Source organism: Podarcis bocagei, assembly GCF_964188305.1.
Source record: "Podarcis bocagei genome assembly, chromosome: 13".
In the NCBI taxonomy this organism is placed as follows: Eukaryota; Metazoa; Chordata; class Lepidosauria; order Squamata; family Lacertidae; genus Podarcis; species Podarcis bocagei.
Window position 1 is genome coordinate 41,187,148 of NC_138138.1, and position 16,949 is coordinate 41,204,096.

General features: G+C 43.3%; 1 protein-coding gene and 1 pseudogene across 3 annotated transcripts in view; one reads left to right on the forward strand and one right to left on the reverse strand.

Annotated features, from left to right (window-relative positions):
* LOC308570837 (integrin alpha-X-like) overlaps positions 1-16,949 on the reverse strand; it is a 39,782-nt gene that overhangs the window by 1,276 nt on the left and 21,557 nt on the right. For both annotated transcript variants that reach the window (XM_081165827.1, XM_081165828.1), the window contains 16 exons: positions 14,531-14,673; positions 12,693-12,836; positions 11,093-11,299; positions 10,472-10,602; positions 9,613-9,770; positions 8,714-8,874; positions 8,038-8,169; positions 6,787-6,860; positions 6,007-6,148; positions 5,785-5,898; positions 5,561-5,640; positions 4,257-4,340; positions 2,540-2,618; positions 1,367-1,474; positions 352-438; positions 96-209 (listed from right to left, as the gene is read on the reverse strand). In XM_081165827.1, the coding sequence (XP_081021953.1) occupies positions 96-209; positions 352-438; positions 1,367-1,474; positions 2,540-2,618; positions 4,257-4,340; positions 5,561-5,640; positions 5,785-5,898; positions 6,007-6,148; positions 6,787-6,860; positions 8,038-8,169; positions 8,714-8,874; positions 9,613-9,770; positions 10,472-10,602; positions 11,093-11,299; positions 12,693-12,836; positions 14,531-14,673 (1,958 nt within the window). The remainder of the gene's footprint in view (positions 1-95; positions 210-351; positions 439-1,366; positions 1,475-2,539; positions 2,619-4,256; positions 4,341-5,560; positions 5,641-5,784; positions 5,899-6,006; positions 6,149-6,786; positions 6,861-8,037; positions 8,170-8,713; positions 8,875-9,612; positions 9,771-10,471; positions 10,603-11,092; positions 11,300-12,692; positions 12,837-14,530; positions 14,674-16,949) is intronic.
* Positions 1,490-16,609, forward strand: LOC308570897 (high mobility group protein B2 pseudogene; annotated as a pseudogene). Its single transcript, XR_014013398.1, has 3 exons — positions 1,490-2,225; positions 7,289-7,501; positions 14,993-16,609. The product of XR_014013398.1 is annotated as a high mobility group protein B2 pseudogene (transcript).

The window sequence follows — 16,949 nt, forward strand, 5'->3', positions numbered from 1 at the left end:
GCAGCTGGTTTGGGTGTGCCGCACAGAAGCGTGTTAACATCTTACATGACCTTCCCACCCCTGCACCAATAAAGCCCCAGCAGTGGCCTTCATACCTGGGAGACCCATTGGAATCCCATCTTCCCGTTGATGCTGAACTCCAGTGGTTTCTTCTGCCCCAGGGATGGAATGTTGCACCGGATCGTTTTACAGACGGCCACAGAGCAGTCCTGGAAGGAGGTGCAAGGATATCCTCAGATAAAGTGTTGATGCTGAGTATAGCTACCCCTTAACCTAAAGGGGTCCCCAGAGTCACCCAGTCCAGGTGCTTCTGAAATAAGGGGATGTACTTTTCAGTGGGGATGTACTCACCAGAATGGAATTCTTTCTTAGTTCTGCCACAAAATCTTTGGCCCCTTGGGTGTCTGCTTCAGGGGCACACTGAGCTAGGTGGTTCATCTAGGGAAAGGGAAAGCAAATTTCATATATGTAAGGGGCTAAGAATAGCCATCACAGAAGCCTTTCACTTGTAATTCATGTATTTCCACACTGTTTGTCTAAACAAGTATGCTAGTTCAAGGCTCAGGGCACATGCAGAATATCTCTTAACACAGGTTAGGTAGCATGGTTCAACTGTACTGAGAATGACAGTGGGAAGAGGCGTGTTAAGCAGCAATGGAAGTCTGACACTGTTCATGCTTATGAGTAGAGGGCAGATTTTAATTCTTTTGTTGTGACCATGGAACCAGCAGGTAGGGAAGAACATAAAACTTGCTCTCACGAATCAGATAAAAGGAACAGCAGGTCCAGCAATGGCCAGTCAGGTACTTTTAGGAAACTCACAAGTAGACCGTGATGGAAACAGCCATCCACTGTTGTTTGTCCCAGCACCTGTTAGTCAGCAACACTGCCTCTGAACCTGGAGGATCCATTCTCCACTCATGGCCAGCAGCCATTGATAGGGCTATCCTCCATAATTTTGTCTAATTTGCCTCTATTTACTTATAGAATAGCCTGGAGAGGTTCTCAAAATGGCTTTAAAAAGATTCTCCGATTAAATCTCACTCAAATCTAGCACAGGAACTGAATAGGCAGGATTGAAACTGGGAGGGGCTTCATTCATACAAAAGGAGCTTGCTGAATGAGCCCTGCCGCTAGAACATGGAGAAGGAGATGGCCCACTCTGGAGAGCCATAAATTGATGTGATATGTGGAGGGGTATTTTCTTTGTCCCCCTTGAATTTCCAGCCAATCAATTTTATTGCGTAACCCAAGTTCTAGTATTATGAAGGTTGAAAAATTTCTGGTTGTATACTATTGCTACACCAGTACTTAATTCAGTCCTATTAACAAAAAAGAAATCATATTTGGTCTCAGAAGGATATACCTCAGGAAGGATGTCCGCGGATGCATTCCACACCCATGTCCCATTCAGTTGCACAGGGAACTTAAACGTGATTGAGACAGGAACCTTTCGTGTATATGTGTTCTTCACCTAAACAAGAAGAAGATCCTGTATAAATGTGACAGGAGCCCAACAATCAGCCCATTGCTATCACTAACCAAGATATATTTTCCCCATTCCACAATAAGGATGGAAGAGAAATTCAATTCAATATGCATTTAAAGTCAAATCTACCTAAGTTAATAATGATGATGATAATAATAATTGTATTATTTATACCCTGCCCATCTGGCTGGGGAAACTCTGGGCAGCTTGTAGTACATATAAAAACATACAGTAGTAAAACCTCAAACATGAAAAAACATTTGTACTTTCTGAAGCAATGTGCAAAATGAAACAGTCATCCTTTGAAATGCACACTTCTCCAAATTTTGAGATGCAGTTCTCCAGCCAAATGCATATATAAATACTAGGGTAATGCGCGCGTGCGCACACACACACACACGCACACACACAGAATAATGTACCAAAATGCATTTTATTCAGGAAGATTGCTTTGCAAAAATGTGTAAATTAGGTAAAATTGTATACGGCATGTATATTGGGAGAAATTTGAACTAAAATGCTGGTGAATTTTCATGAGAACTTTTCTTTTTTTTAAGCAAACTGATGTGGAAATGTGGAGAACTGAAGACTGGAAATTTGAGAAACTGATAGAAACCAAATGTGACATATTTTCCCATCCCCATCCTACAAATGATTGTTGTACTGCCAAGCCCTTCTCGCCTACTATATGGCTCAAGCAGTGGTAGCCTTGGGGCCAGGATAGCAGATGTACAAGGTGGGTGAGGGCTCTTTCCCTCTTTTTAAACTTTTAAACCAAGGAGCTTGTTCTGTGCTGCTTGCACACATCCACCATGCCTCTTCTTTCTGCCTACATTTCCCAAAACAGCTTCAGAGCAACATAATACAAGATGATGTCCTGCAAGAGGGATGCAGCCAACCACACTCCCCAGAGTGGCTCCAGTATGACATATTGTGTTGTGCTGCTATGAAGCCCTTAGCTGAAGGTCTGGATTTATTCCTTAAACCTGATCCACATAAATTTTGCCTTTTTCAAATTCTTAATTCCACAATGCTCCACAAACCCCTCACCTCATAGCGATGTTCCACAGTCTGATTTCCGTCTTCCTGACCAGCAGAAAAATTGACATACTTGGTTGACACATCAGCACTGGAAGAAAAGAGGTGGGGGTCTGAGAAAAATCACTATGTAATAAAGCAATCAATATAGGTTTGACCAATGCATTCCAATGGCTTTTTGGAAGATCAAAGCATAGCATTGCTATGGCAATTTAGATGGGGTCAATATTTTCTAGCAGCCAATGCCATTCATTTTAGCATGTCCTCCTTAAATGAGTATATTCTGATTGAACCAAGAAAAGTGAGTAAATGATTGATATCAGCTATGCTGATATCACCTTGAAGGTGACTCAGAAACTACAACTAATCCAGAATGCAGCAGCTAGATTGGTGACCCTCTGCCTGGTTCCCTGTAACTTTGCTTCTCACAGTGAGAGAATCAGCAGAAGACCCTTGGAGGAGGACCTTGGTGTCCGGGCTGAATGATGGGGGTGGAGACGCTTCTTCAGGTATACTGGGCTGAGACCATTTAGGGCTTTAAAGGTCAGCACCGACACCTTGAACTGTGCTCTGAAATGCATTGGGAGACAATGAAAATCCTTTAGGACTGGTGTTATACTGTATGATCCCAGCAGTCACTCACCAGTCACCAATCTAGCTGCTGCATTCTGGATTAGTTGTAGTTTCCGAGTCACGGAGATAAAGAACTACAGCCCTGTATTGGGAAGTTTTTAATGTTTGATGTTTTATTATATTTCAATATATGCTGTAAGCTGATCAGAGTGGCTGGGGTATAAATAATAAAAATATTTAAATTATTATTATGATGCACATCTACCTGAAAGGAAGCCCTGTTAAATTCAGTGGGACTTGCAAGTAGACATGCTTAGTATCACACTGCAGGGCAATAGCCAGCAAATAGAAATTGGCCAGTTACGTGCAAAATGGGGGTTATCCAATAAATCAGAAGTGGCAAATTCCAAAAGATTCAAATTCATTACGCTTGAATTCATCCAAAATAATTCATTAAACAGAAGAAAATGAGGAAGCTGAAAATTCAATATACATTGGAATAGAAATTGATTTCTAAATATATGTGGAAATATCACCAGATGGATGCTAACTACTTTGTTAGGGATTAATACAAAAGGATTGCAAGAAGACCACTATTTTACCCTCCACCAAAGTATCTAAACCACTATAGAAAATGTGCAGCTTCTTGGGGAGGCAGAAGGAGTAGGCGTGTATGAGGTCAGTGTTGCTATCAGACTGAGTAATAGTAGTAATAGTAGTAGTAGTAGTAGTAGTAGTAGTAGTAATAGTAATAATAATAATAGTAATAGTAATATAGTAATAGGTTCCCTATCTCTGCTTTATAGGCTTATAAGGTAAGCTATCTGCTGAAGTTGAAATCTTTTGAAAGCCAGTCAAGTCCTGGAAAACCAGCAAATGCTGTTTCATCTAGGTCTTTCAACACCTGAAACGAAAAGGGGGTGGGTTCCATTTAGTGGCTGAAATTATAGCGCCACCGTGAAACACAGACCCATGATAATTAGGAAAGGATATATGGCTGGAATTTCTTGTTTGTACAGAAGGATCATTATTCTAAGACACCAGCCCTAAGAAAAACAGTGGGTGTGCAAACAAGCCTTCTGACAGTCAATAGTGAGCTGAGAAGGGCAGCTGTGTGGTGGGCTGGGATGCTCCCAGAATACTTGCAGTCACGTACGCATTAACAAAGACATATACTGCATATTTGACAAGCAGCTTCGCTTGGTGAATCATGTCCGGAGTGACAGGGCCATTGTTGTCACTAGAAAAAAGAGAGAGAGGCAGAGTTAAGACTGGAACATTTATCACATATGCCACTACCCCATCATACACTGCTACATGCACTGTGGTTCTACAACATTAGGGCTTGGCGAATCTGTTCATTTTGCTTTCATTTTATCTCTTTTTCATTCTGAAGTTCAGTTCTCCACATCAGTCTGTGTTTTTTTAAAGAGTCCCCATGAAAATTCACCAGTATCTGGGTCCAAACTTCTCTTATTCACATTTATTTATGTAATTCTGAATGATATACACATTTTTGCAAAGTGTATTTTGCCTAATATTTCTATTTTTCCTAATCTAATACATTTTTGTATGCTATTTTTACTAACCTATTTTACGCACACTTTAGCTTAGCATATGCATTTTTGTCAGCATTCCATGACTGGAGAACTGCATTCCAAAATTCAGAAAAGTACAGATTTTAAAGGGTGCCTGTGTTTTGGTTTCCATACTGTTTGGGGAATATGGTGGTGAATCCGGTAGATTTGCTTGCAAATGTGAAGTGGGTCAAATTTCTCCCCCATCCCACTGCCTGTTAGAATGTATTAGGGATACACACGACCTGATTTGTATTTCCTAGACTAATATGCAAATTGGAATGCAGTTATCCTCTAGTTTTCATGCTTCTCAGAATGTTACAATGTAATTCTTAGCTCAAAAGTGTGGCATATAAATATGCATTTCTAAATGCATACAATATATGCATCTGCGAAAAAATACATATACAAGTATTGCAAGTTGCTGTATGGTTGTTATTTTTTATCACATGGAAATGAAAAAGAATCAGATGTCAAAGAAATAAACAACTATATGACATTCAGAAGACATCTGAAGGCAGCCGTGTTTAGGGAAGTTTTTAATGACTGATGTTTCAATGCATTTTTAACCTTCTGTTGGAAGATGCCCAGAGTGGCTGAGGAAACCCAGCCAGATGGGTGGGGTAGAAACAATAAATTATTATTTATGAATGAACACTCTCTGAGTCCCAGAACACACCATCATTATACATTTAAGTCTGCAAATCTTATGTGACTGTAAGTTTCATTTACCGTAACTCAATGGGACTTGCTTGATTAGAATTTATTGGGATTGCATTACAAACCAGTTTGAATGTGGCCTAGCCATCATGACAACTGAAGTGAAACTGATTCAAGCTGGTCAAATAGGAACATCTCCCAAGTCAGGCACATCAAACCTTACCTGCCAGCTGTGGCATTGATCTGTATCTCTCTCCCTAGATCTGCATTCTGGGAGATGGAAAAGGTGGCAATGAAAATAGCCTGCAACAGATGATGACACAATAAATGAGTGAGAGGGCAGCCAGGTGTTATTTGGGGAGAGAGGAGGAGTCTACTCTGTTACAGTAGAGCTCCTAACCAGATGACCACAGTTCCCTGGTTCACTTTCTTACAGAAGGACTTTACCTCAGCCCCAGCCCGAAAGATGGGGTGGTTGATGTTACAGGTGGTGTTCCTCATGGGGTCATCCTCTGCCGAAGGGGTAGAAGCACATTTAATAGCCACATTTCTCCTGTTGGACTGCAGTGGGAGGGATCAGATTGGGGAATTGGTTAAGATAGTGAGCAACAAACTTTTAGGCCAGCCCCGATCCCCTGTTGCCGAACTGCCACCTTTTGCCTCTTATACCTTCAATAGCGAGAGCCTGCGGTAGGACAGTGCGGAAGGGTAGAAGAAGGTTATAGTGGTGCCATAGGAATCCTCCCCATCATTCCGAATGAAGACTGTAGCATTGAGCTCAGGGGTCAGGCCCACCACCAGCGTGTCCAGGCTGAAGGAAAAAAAGAAGAGGGTCTCTTCTAAGCTTAAGAAAGTAAGAAGACCCTGCTAAATCAGGCCAAGGGCTCATCCAGACCAGAATCCAATTTTCACAGTGGCAAACCAGATGCCTATAGGAAGCCCACAAGCAGGACCTGAGTGCAATAGTGACTCTTCCCACCTGTGATTCTCTGCAACTGGTATTGAGAAGCATATGACCTTTGACAGTGGAGGCAGATCATAGCCTTCCGGGGTAGTAGCTGCTAATAGCCTTATCCTAAGACAATAAGGGCTCAGTCCTGCCTGGAAGTCATTCCCTCCATTGTGGAGACCCTGACCCAGCCCACGGAACCTCAGGGGGGTGGGGAGGGAACACTCTCTACATGCCCATCCTCCTTTGTTACTACATTATTGTCACTACATTTATTATTATGTGTTTCAGAGACGAGCCTTGGAAATCAAAGTGTATTCTGCATCTTGGCTCTAATTAAGCCATGAAGAGAGGAAATTATGGGGGGAGGCTAAGAGATGAGACCTAGCATTCTACCCGGCAATGCTCTAACGCTGAAGTCACGAGCACCTGAAATGCACCAGGTTCAGTGATTCTGGGCAGCAGAGTAGGGTGACATGAAGAAGAAAAACATACATTACCCTGAGAAATTGAAGGAGGTTTTTAGCTGGTCTTTACAGACTCCATCTGCACCACAATTTTTTTGAAAATGTAGCTGTGAAGAGAAGAAGGGTGGGGTACGGACATGGGCATAGTCAAGGGAGGGTGAGGGGCAGCTGCCCCCTAGGTCAAGTAAAGCAATAGAAATGCTTAACTTAACTGACCAATCACATCGGTTCTGTCCCCCTAACAAAAGTCCTGTCCCCCCAACAAAAGTCCTGCCCCTCACAACAAAAATCCTGGCTATGCCCATGGGTACAAACATTGCCAGAGTTTGAGGATGGGTGAAGCTAGTAACATTTTGTTGTCTAGAGCTGAAATGTGAAAATGTTTTCACATTTCCCACTTTCCTAACCTTCTGGAAGCTGCCTGCCAGCTGTGGGCAGGGCCAAAACCAAAATGGGCTGGGCCACCCCACACACTCTCATACAACAACCTCATGTACTATCTCTCTTCCCTGTGGTTTCCACTCCTACTGTTCAGGTGACTGAGGAAAGGGAAGACTGAAGAGGAATTCCCCACCACCAATTAACATATAGAATGGGGGAGCAGATGGGTGGTGGAAGACAGCAACAGGAGCTGCTACCTCAAGGTGCATGGGACTTCTTAAAGCAACAATGTCTGAAGCAGAAAAGGGGCAATGGAAACCTTTGGGAATCTCCACTTGAAGGCGCTCTAGGTGACAACCCCGCCAAGGTAGGTTAGGCTGAGAGAGAGACCAGCCAAAGGTCGCAATGAGTTTCATGACTGAGTGGAAATCTGAACCTAAGTCTTCCTAGGAGTACAAGTCTTCCCTGCACCCTAGTGACAGCCAGCTGCATTTAATAACAGACTATGAAACTTAGGGTTCATCCAAACTTCCACCTAGAAGTTTTCCAAGCAATTTCCCCCTTGCCCTGCTATGATTGAATTTGCTCTGAACGAATGCTAAAGAGCAGTTTTCTCTAGGGAAAAGCAGTGGGAGAAGAGCAAGTACATTTAGTCAACTGAACTGCTGAGATTTTTTTAGCTAGAATGTGCAACCAATGGCCCTTCTATATTGGAGGTTCTTCTTGCTGCTAAAGGAGAGTTTCAGGGAAGACACTTACAGTGTGAAATGGTGAAAAATGGGAAGTGGTAAGAAAGGAAAATGATCAAAGACCATTTCCCTATATAAATTAAGCCCTTCATCTCTGCCACTTCCATTTACAGACTAATCAACCAGACAGGAAACAGAGCGTGTGTGGACTCACCGGTGCTGTAAATATAGGGGAGCTATCTTTGCTTAGGATGGCTTGCAGGTTGTCAGCACCAGGAATGGGATCTCCAATGAGAGTATAATTCAACCGGAGGTTTATGGGCGTGAAGCTGTCTTCTACGCAGGTCTTGCGTAATGGAGGGGGAGAAGAAATAAAAATAAGTGAGGATCTGCTTTATTTTATGATTAGAGATGGGAAAGAAATTTGATCCAGGTTTCATTTGAAGCTGAATCTACCAAATTTGCACTTTCCAAAACAACATTCAAACAGAAATACAGCTATCCCTTGAAATTTGCACTTATCCAAATTTTGCTATGCAGTTTGCCAACTAACCAATGTTTACAAAAATGCATATGTTAGGGGTAGTGTACATCACATTGGTGAAAATAGCACACAAAATGTATTACATCAGGGAAAACCTTTTGTAAAATTGTGTATGTTAGTCAGAACTGCATATAAAAATGTGTTTATTAAGAAAAAATGCATTAAAATATGGATTAATTTTCATAACTTTTTTTAAAAATCAGAAATTGCTGCAAAGTGAATTTAAGTGAATTTAAGATTGGAAAAATGAGAAACTGAGATCCTAGTGGTGACAACACTTGTTTCATGGACCCAAATGCCAACATTTGTCTTTGCTTTTAAACATCCACTGGATCTCTGAACTCACCGGCAACTTTATGCGATACTCCTCACAGTGTCTCTTCAGTCCCATTTTTATCTCCTTGGTGATGGTGGAAGAGTCTGGGTTTCCGTTAAAAATGGCCCGAACCCTCATTCGGCCAGGATCCAAGTTCAACTTGTACTGAATGGTGTTCAAAATGCTGCTGCCTGAGGGAGAGGAATTGAAAAGACAACACAGATAATAGGATACTGAGGGATACAGTGTGCTGTGCAGATTCTCTGCAAAGGCCCTTTAGCACAAAATCCTTGTGAACTTCTGATGCTCGCAGCTAAAGCTATGCATCCAGTATTGAGGAATGAAATGCCTACCAAGTTAAGAGGAAGCTCACAATACTAGGTCTTATAACTGGGGGCCATCTCCTTGCTAACACCCTCCCTTCTGGGCTCTCTAGGGGCACTGGACTCAATGAAGGGCTCACGTCAGAATCTGGCAGTAGCTTTCAAACAAGGCATTAGAGTTGTGCTCCAGGGTGAAACATTCAGTGCATGTGGGTGTGGAGTAAGCCTCTGGGACTTCACTGTTACCTCACACAAAGCAGAAGTTCACCCGGAGTGTGTCCAATTGTACCAGTATTCCTTTTCAGATGTACATTGCATGGGAAAGTCAGTAGCAGCAAGCAAGCTATTTTGATGGGAAGCTGTCCATCATTAATAATTGCAACATGGAAGAACTTCTGATAAGTTTCTCAGGGACCCAGAGGATTCTAGGAACAGTTTGAAAAGCCACAGGAATATGGTAATGATGGGTAATCAAACTGTGTGGCAAGCCAGCTTCTCTGTTGCCCCACTTCTTGTACTGAGGGGTCCTCCTGTCCTCAGCATGTTATGTGCACTGTCAGCTAGCACCCAAGCCCAGCTTGCTCCCTCAAAGTGCTTTAGGACTACCTTGTGTAAACCGAGAATCCGCCATAACAGTGAGGCAGACAGTTGCCTTACTGACTTCCTTGTTCAGAACATCCTGGTCCTGGCATTCAAAGGCAGCGATGGGGATCTCATTCGGGGTGAAGGTGATAGTGGGTATTACTCGTACCACGGGCCGACCCCTGTTGCAGACAGAATGGGGTAGGAATTTGGGTTGGAGGGAGGCAGAGGTTCATTATGTGGGTTCACATAACCATGGGTTATATTTGCAAAGTGTTTAAAAGAAGTGCATTCCAAACAATTGTCACATGTCCAGTCTGCACATCATCTTGTGCTGTGTGGGACATTTCTGTTGCTGCGATATTGCATGTTCTCAGCATTCAAATGACAGGGGAAATGCCATCACTGCCCTGGCTTACTGAGCAGGACTAAGCTGTACAAAAGTTGCGGTTTTGAATGAGGTCTTCAAAGGTGTCCCTACTTAAAGCAACAGCTCACTTAGACTGTGGGTGCCAACTCTGCCATTAAGGGAAGCAGAATGGAAGACACAAAGGGCACCATCAACTCTAAGGTTCTCCTGCATAGACTTCTTTGTTATCAATGTGAGCTATGTTCCATGATAATTAGTTAGGGGAGGAGTTCCATTTGCATCTCCCACCTCAGCCACCAAAATACATTGGATCAGTCCAGAGAGCTCTTGCCATTCCTGCTTGTGACTGACACTACTGCTTGCTCAACCATTTAAAAGTGTCATTTTACTTGATTAGAATTCCTTTTAAAAAATATTAATGAGAGACTGATTACTCTCTAATGTACTACAAAGGAAGTGTGCATGCAGACTTTTTAAAAAAAAGTTGGCTCCAAGACTCCCGAAGCTCCTTACCTCAGCAGCAGCACTCTTCCTTGAGCCCCCACTGCTATGTCTAGGAGTCCATCTCCAGTCAGATCTCTCCCGGCACCAATAGCCTGGCCAAAGTAATGGAGCCTATTGGGAAGCAGAGAGCCTTGGATGCGCTAGGAGCAGGAGAAAGAAGGAGAGGTTGGTGCCTGAGGTCTCCTTAGAGGAGGACCCTCCAGCATATAGTCATACCACCAGTGACCCTGAAGAGCCTTTGGATCTAGATGACCTTGTCCCAAGACTGGGGGTCACTCATCCCAGATGTTTGTGTTCCTGGCTGGTTCTTGGACTACCCCCACCACCCCAATCTACCCCAGGGACACAGGAGCTAAAGTGACAGTGAGCCAGGCAGGAACTTCAGGGCTGTTGGAAGTGCCCAGTTAGCTGCACATGAGGCTACCCAGGAGGAGGGGAACATGCATGGAAGTACCTGCCTGGATCATTAGACAGGAAGGGGTGGAGCTTCAAGCTCCTATATAAACTTCCAGTCTGAGCTCCTTCATTGATAAAGTAACTGCTTCAAGCTTCAGCCTTCTTGGACTACCAGACAGTGAAATGACAGTTGCCTGTGCTTCCTGCTATGGAGTAGAGGGGCTGAGGGCTCACCTGGCTATATGCTGGGTTGATGGATCTTCTGCTCCCATGGAATATGTACACAGCTCCTCTGTTCTCATCCTCCATTGGAGCCCCAATGGCCACATCCGTCCATTGGTCCCCAGTTATTTCACCTGTTTCTGCTATGCTGGCTCCAAAGCGTCCCAAGGGCTGTTTGGCTGCCCCCCGCAATTTCTGGCTGCAGAAAAACCCATCCTCCTGGCAAATGATGAAAGGGGACACTTGAGGGGTTGAAACCAAAATAGTTCTGATGAAGTTGTTCCTTCTATTTTCAATCTCCTGCACTGTTTGTTCCATGGCACCCCCTTGTGCCAGAAGGGGGACAGACTCAAAGGAATCAAACTAGTAAGACAGTGAATGCCCTGTAATTTATAGAAATTATAGAAGTAGTCCCTTCTGCACTTCCCATTTTTCCATTTGGCAAGAAGAAGAGTTTGGATTTGATATCCCCCCTTTCACTCCCCTTCAGGAGTCTCAAAGCGGCTAACATTCTCCTTTTCCTTCCTCCCCCACAACAAACACTCTGTGAGGTGAGTGGAGCTGAGAGACTTCAAAGAAGTGTGACTAGCCCAAGACAATTTGGAGCCCTTGATGAAAAAAGACCAGCTTACATTGGGCTCTGACCGTCCCCATTGGTGGGCGCCAATTACTTTTCCCATCTCTTCATTTCTATAAGTAAAGCAGCTATCTATCTATCTGGTTTTTTGCTGGATGTCCCAGTTCTCCTCTCCCCTGCTATCGGGGCTGGAAAAATCCATGAATGTCATTGAAAAACATGACATTCAAACACCATCTCCCTGCTTCCTCCACCCTGCAACTTGGAAGAGCTGCAAGTTGTGCTGTGTGACACCACAACATTCCAGGTGTCCTTCCCTGACCTCACTCTACATCTTTAGCTGCCAGCTGTCAGCAGCCAGGAGTACAGAAATACAGAACAATGTGATGCTTTATAAAGGGGTCTGTTCCGCTGTTTAATTAGCACTGCTCAGCCTTCCTTCAAACCTCTTGTGCTTTCGCAAAAGAAACCAAAGCACAAAACGTGCTCTAGGAAAGGAAAATACTTTTGATGTCCCACTGCTACAAAAACAGCTGTGCTCAAATAGGGATGATAGAAAATTCTGATGAAAAGAAAAATGGGAGAAGAAATTGCTGATGTTCATGTATTCATCCCATTTCTGGAATGGAAACAAATCTAGTGAATACAATCAGTATTCACTGTTCTTGTTGTTTTCAGTCTACAAATGATATGTCACTATGTTCCCCTCTCCCCTGCCCGCACCTTTGCATTACATTTCTTTTGCAATGAAATGCATAGGCTGGAATAACTTCATGGTAATGTAACTTATGCTGTTTATGTGTTTAATTACATATGTACACTATGAAAGTTATGGAATTTTGCCACATTGGACAGTGAGACAAATAGCATGGGTGGGAGCTAAACTGCAGCGGAACAGAACAGTGCTGCATTCGATAAATACAGGGTGGAGTGGGAAAGGATGCCTTCTTACATCCCTGCCCTCAAATAACTGCTCTTGGTAGTTGCCTTGTGCCACCACGTACAAAGGGCAGGCCTGCATTCCCCTTCACCTACCTGCCTCTCGCAGATGTAGACCATTCCTCCTGCCATGCCGTCATAGTACATGGGAGCACCAATAAGAACCAGATCTGTGTTTTTGTCTCTATCAAGGTCCACGGAGCAAAGCGTAGCACCAAAGTAAGAGCCAATCTGGGGGGACTAAAAATCACCATTGTTAAACTTTTTCCATTTCTTGATCTCCCTGACCCCAGGCATTTACACATCCTTCTATTCTTCTTTCCCCCATCCAGTGGACTCTCCCATCCATTCATTCATTGCCTGGGACTAAAAGAGAGGGAAATTTATACTGTAGGCAAACATGGTGCAGCAGCACATTTCAACCATTTTGAGACAGATGTAGCTGTCATGGCTTCCCAAAAAGAACACTGGAGACTAAAGTTTTATAAAGATGCTAAAGATTTCATGTGCTAGCAGTGCCCAGAATTCCCTAGGTGAGAGTAATGACAGTTAAAATGGTTTGAAATGGCAACCAGTTCATTGTTTGCAACTACAACACTTCCAGGATCAAACACCTTGCCCAAGTCTCTAGATACTTCAAAAGTTACTTTTGTTGTTGTGGTACTTATAAATCAGGAAGAGGGAACCTTCTTCTGCCTGAGGGCCACATTTCTTTCTGAGAAACTTTCTGAGGCCACCTGCCAGTAATAGGTGGGACCAGAGGCAAAAGTGGGTGGAGAAATAAATGTGACTGCTACATTTGTACAGTAGGCTAGTTTCTTCACACCCACACATTCCTCTCTAGCCTCCATCAAGGAAAGCAAGAAGCCTTATCATAGCTCAATGGCACATTCAAGTCAGGCACAAATACTGTGGGTTTATGACTTCCCCTAAATTTATGGAACCAAAGGGTGCTGGAATTTAATCAATGCTTGGGGTGGTAACCTGAGTGCCAGACATAGGATTTAGCAAGAGTTAAAATATAAAGCCAGTCAGCTTCCCAAGTTCAGGAAATTGTCTGGGAGAAGAGCTACTAAGGAGAACAAAAGGAAAGTGATGGGCCATTTTAAAAATGTCAATAAAAGGGGATTCTGTGCCAGACAGCTCTTGTGTTTGAATCCAAAGCTGCAGCTATGAAAGAAGCAAGAACCTTATGGGGCTTTGATCCCGTGAGTCCCTTCATCATAGGCTCAGGTTGTATACAGTGGTACCTCCGGTTGTGGAAGGGATCCATTCCAGAGCCCTGGTCAGATCCCAAGGTTTTCACAACCAGAGGTGCCTAGTCTGCACATACGCATGGCGCGGTAGAACGCTTCTGCGCATGTGTGTGTGGCTAAACCCAGAAAAATACTTCGGGGTTTGCCATGTGCATATCCCGAAGGATACGAAACCAGAGGTGCTCATAAGTAGAGGTACCACTGTATGTGTAAATAAACCTTATATCATAAAAGCACCAAAGTCTCCACTGTGCCTCATTGCTGAAAGGAAACATGAACTCTGGGTAAGTGTGCCTGGAACTCCTTGGAATCTCACACCACTCAGAGATTGGGGATGGCATGCAACATTACATAAGCAGGGGCCAAAGCAGATGAAGTAAGGGGTGAGGCAAATGAGGGTGTGTGACCTGGGGATAGTCTTGAGGGTCAGATACTGAGGTCTGGAGGAACACATGTGGATCCCTGCCTGGAGTTCCATAAAATATAAAGACTGAGGCTCTGTTCTGTTATTCAAATGTACAGTGAGAATTAAAAACAGTTTGTCAGAATTAAGGGAAGTCATTTCAATGGGAGATCCCGTTTTGTGGGCTGCATGGTCAACTTTAATTGCCACAGGCAAAGGAAACATGCTCAGATATGCACTGACACAACCCGCAGTTCATCCCGAAGCCTTCTTACCTCCTTTGGAGACAACTCTGATGTCTTCTGCCACTTCAAATTTTGTCGGCTGAACAAAAAGACTTTGCCGGCATGTTGGTAGCGAGGGGCTCCTACCACAAAGCTGATCTGGCCGTTCACTTGAACCATCTGCATCACATAACCTTGTAGGGACACAAAGGCAGTGAGACAGGTACAAGGAGAAAACATAGCTGCAACTGGCAATGACAGAATCTCCTCTATACTGTAGTTTTATATATATATATATATATATATATATATATATATATATATATATATATATGTGTGTGTGTGTGTGTGTGTGTGTGTGTGTGTGTATATTTTCAAGAAATATCTCAAAGCAGTTTACAGCACATTAAAACATCAATAAAACATGATTCGATTGCGGTGAAGGAAGGTATCCATGTGCTTTACTTGACCCCCCCCCCGACATCGCTAATAGCCGCTGTTTCTCTTCCTCAGCTCTGCCAGGCAAGGGGCTAAGTACCACAGACATCTTTCCCCACTGATCAGGAACCGTTGCCCCAGCCATGGGCAAAGGCGACCCAAACAAGCCCCGGGGCAAGATGTCCTCATACGCTTATTTCGTGCAAACGTGCCGTGATGAGCATAAGAAGAAGCACCTGGACACTTCAGTCAACTTTTTTGACTTCTCCAAGGAATGCTCCAAGAGATGGCAGACAATGTCGGCAAAAGAAAAAGGCAAGTTTGAAGACGTGGCAAAGGGTGACAAACTTTGTTATGATATGGAGATGAAAAATTATATTCCTTCTAAAGGGGAGAAGAAGAAGAAAAAGGACACCAATGCCCCCCAAAGATCACCACCTGCTTTCTTCCTCTTTTGTTCTGAGCATCACCCAAAGATAAAGTGACCACCCAGGTTTGTCTATTGGCAAAGAAACTAGGAGAAATGTGGTCTGAGCAAACAGCAAAAGACAAACAGCCCTTTGAGCAGAAGGCAGCAAAACTAAAGGAGAAGTGTGAGAAGGATGTGCCAAGGGGAAGGGTGATGTAGGAAAGAAAGGTCCAGGTAGGCCAGCAGGCTCCAAGAAGAAAGTAGAACCTGAAGAGGAGGAGGAGGAGAAAGAAGATGAAGAGGGGGAAGGGGAGGAGGAGGAAGATGAAGAGTGAAGTTATAAAGCTGCTGTAAAGATTTTGTGCTCAAAAAGTCAATGATTTTGCTAAGAATGTGAAGTCAAGTGCAGCTCATTGTTAGATTCAGTATAAAAACTGTACAGAATTGTGTATAGGTAATGTGATTGTAGGGAGGCCTGAATTCTAATGTAAGTAGTAGCTAAATGCCACTACTGTTAGAATTTTAAAAGCTGATATTGTCAAAAGTTCAGGCATATTTAATGGTCCTTTGGATTCAGTGACAGCTTGATTTTGAGAATTTTTTTAAAAAAAATTGTAGTAAAATTGGTAGTCAACCTTGTCTTGCATACTATTGCATTATATTACACTTTTAACAATTTTGTAATAAAATGATGAACATTATTCTTGTTACTATACTGTAGTGTTAATTTGCTTAAACAGCTGGAGAGTCTAATGTATGCCTGTAGTAATGTCATGAAGAGTAAGATAACCTTAAAGCAGCCTTCTCTAAATTGGTATGCTCAAAACATTTTGAGCTGCAACTCATTTTCCTTGAGAGTTTACTGGATTTAATGACATTTGTCCAGAACATTAATAAGGCATGAGGTTGGAGAAGGCTGACTTAAAGGAGAAGCTATATTAGACTTAACTCATGTTGCGACTTTTGAGACTAGAATAATTACAAGCAACTTTCTCCTAATTTTCACATAAAGCAGAAGTGGGCAACCTGTGGCCCTTCAGATGTTAGACAACAATTCCCTTCCCTGACTATGCTGATGATAGTTATTCAGGAATAAGTGGAGGGCCAGAGGTTTCTCACTCCCAGTTGTACAGCATTGCAAATGTTCCTCTTTATAACTAGGACTGTGTATCACATGCCTCTTAAAGTGGTACTCTAAAGTGGGGCTTGTAGTATGAAAAGTCTTGTGTAAGTTCAGACCTAAAAAGTATGTAGGAGAAAATTAAAATGTCAAAGGAGCCCAATTCTATAAACAGGGATAGCTAACCTGTGGCCCTCCAGATGATGTTGGATTCCAACCCCTATCAGCCCCAGCCAGCATTGTTAATGGTCAGGGATGATTTGAACTATAGTCCAGGTGGCGCTGTGGGTTAAACCACAGAGCCTAGGACTTGCCGATCAGAAGGTTGGCGGTTTGAATCCCTGTGACGGGGTGAGCTCCCGTTGCTCAGTCCCAGCTCCTGCCAACCTAGCAGTTCGAAAGCATGTCAAAGTGCAAGTAGATAAATAGGTACCGCTCCAGCGGGAAGGTAAACGGCATTTCCGTGAGCTGCTCTGGTTTGCCAGAAGCAGCTTAGTCATGCT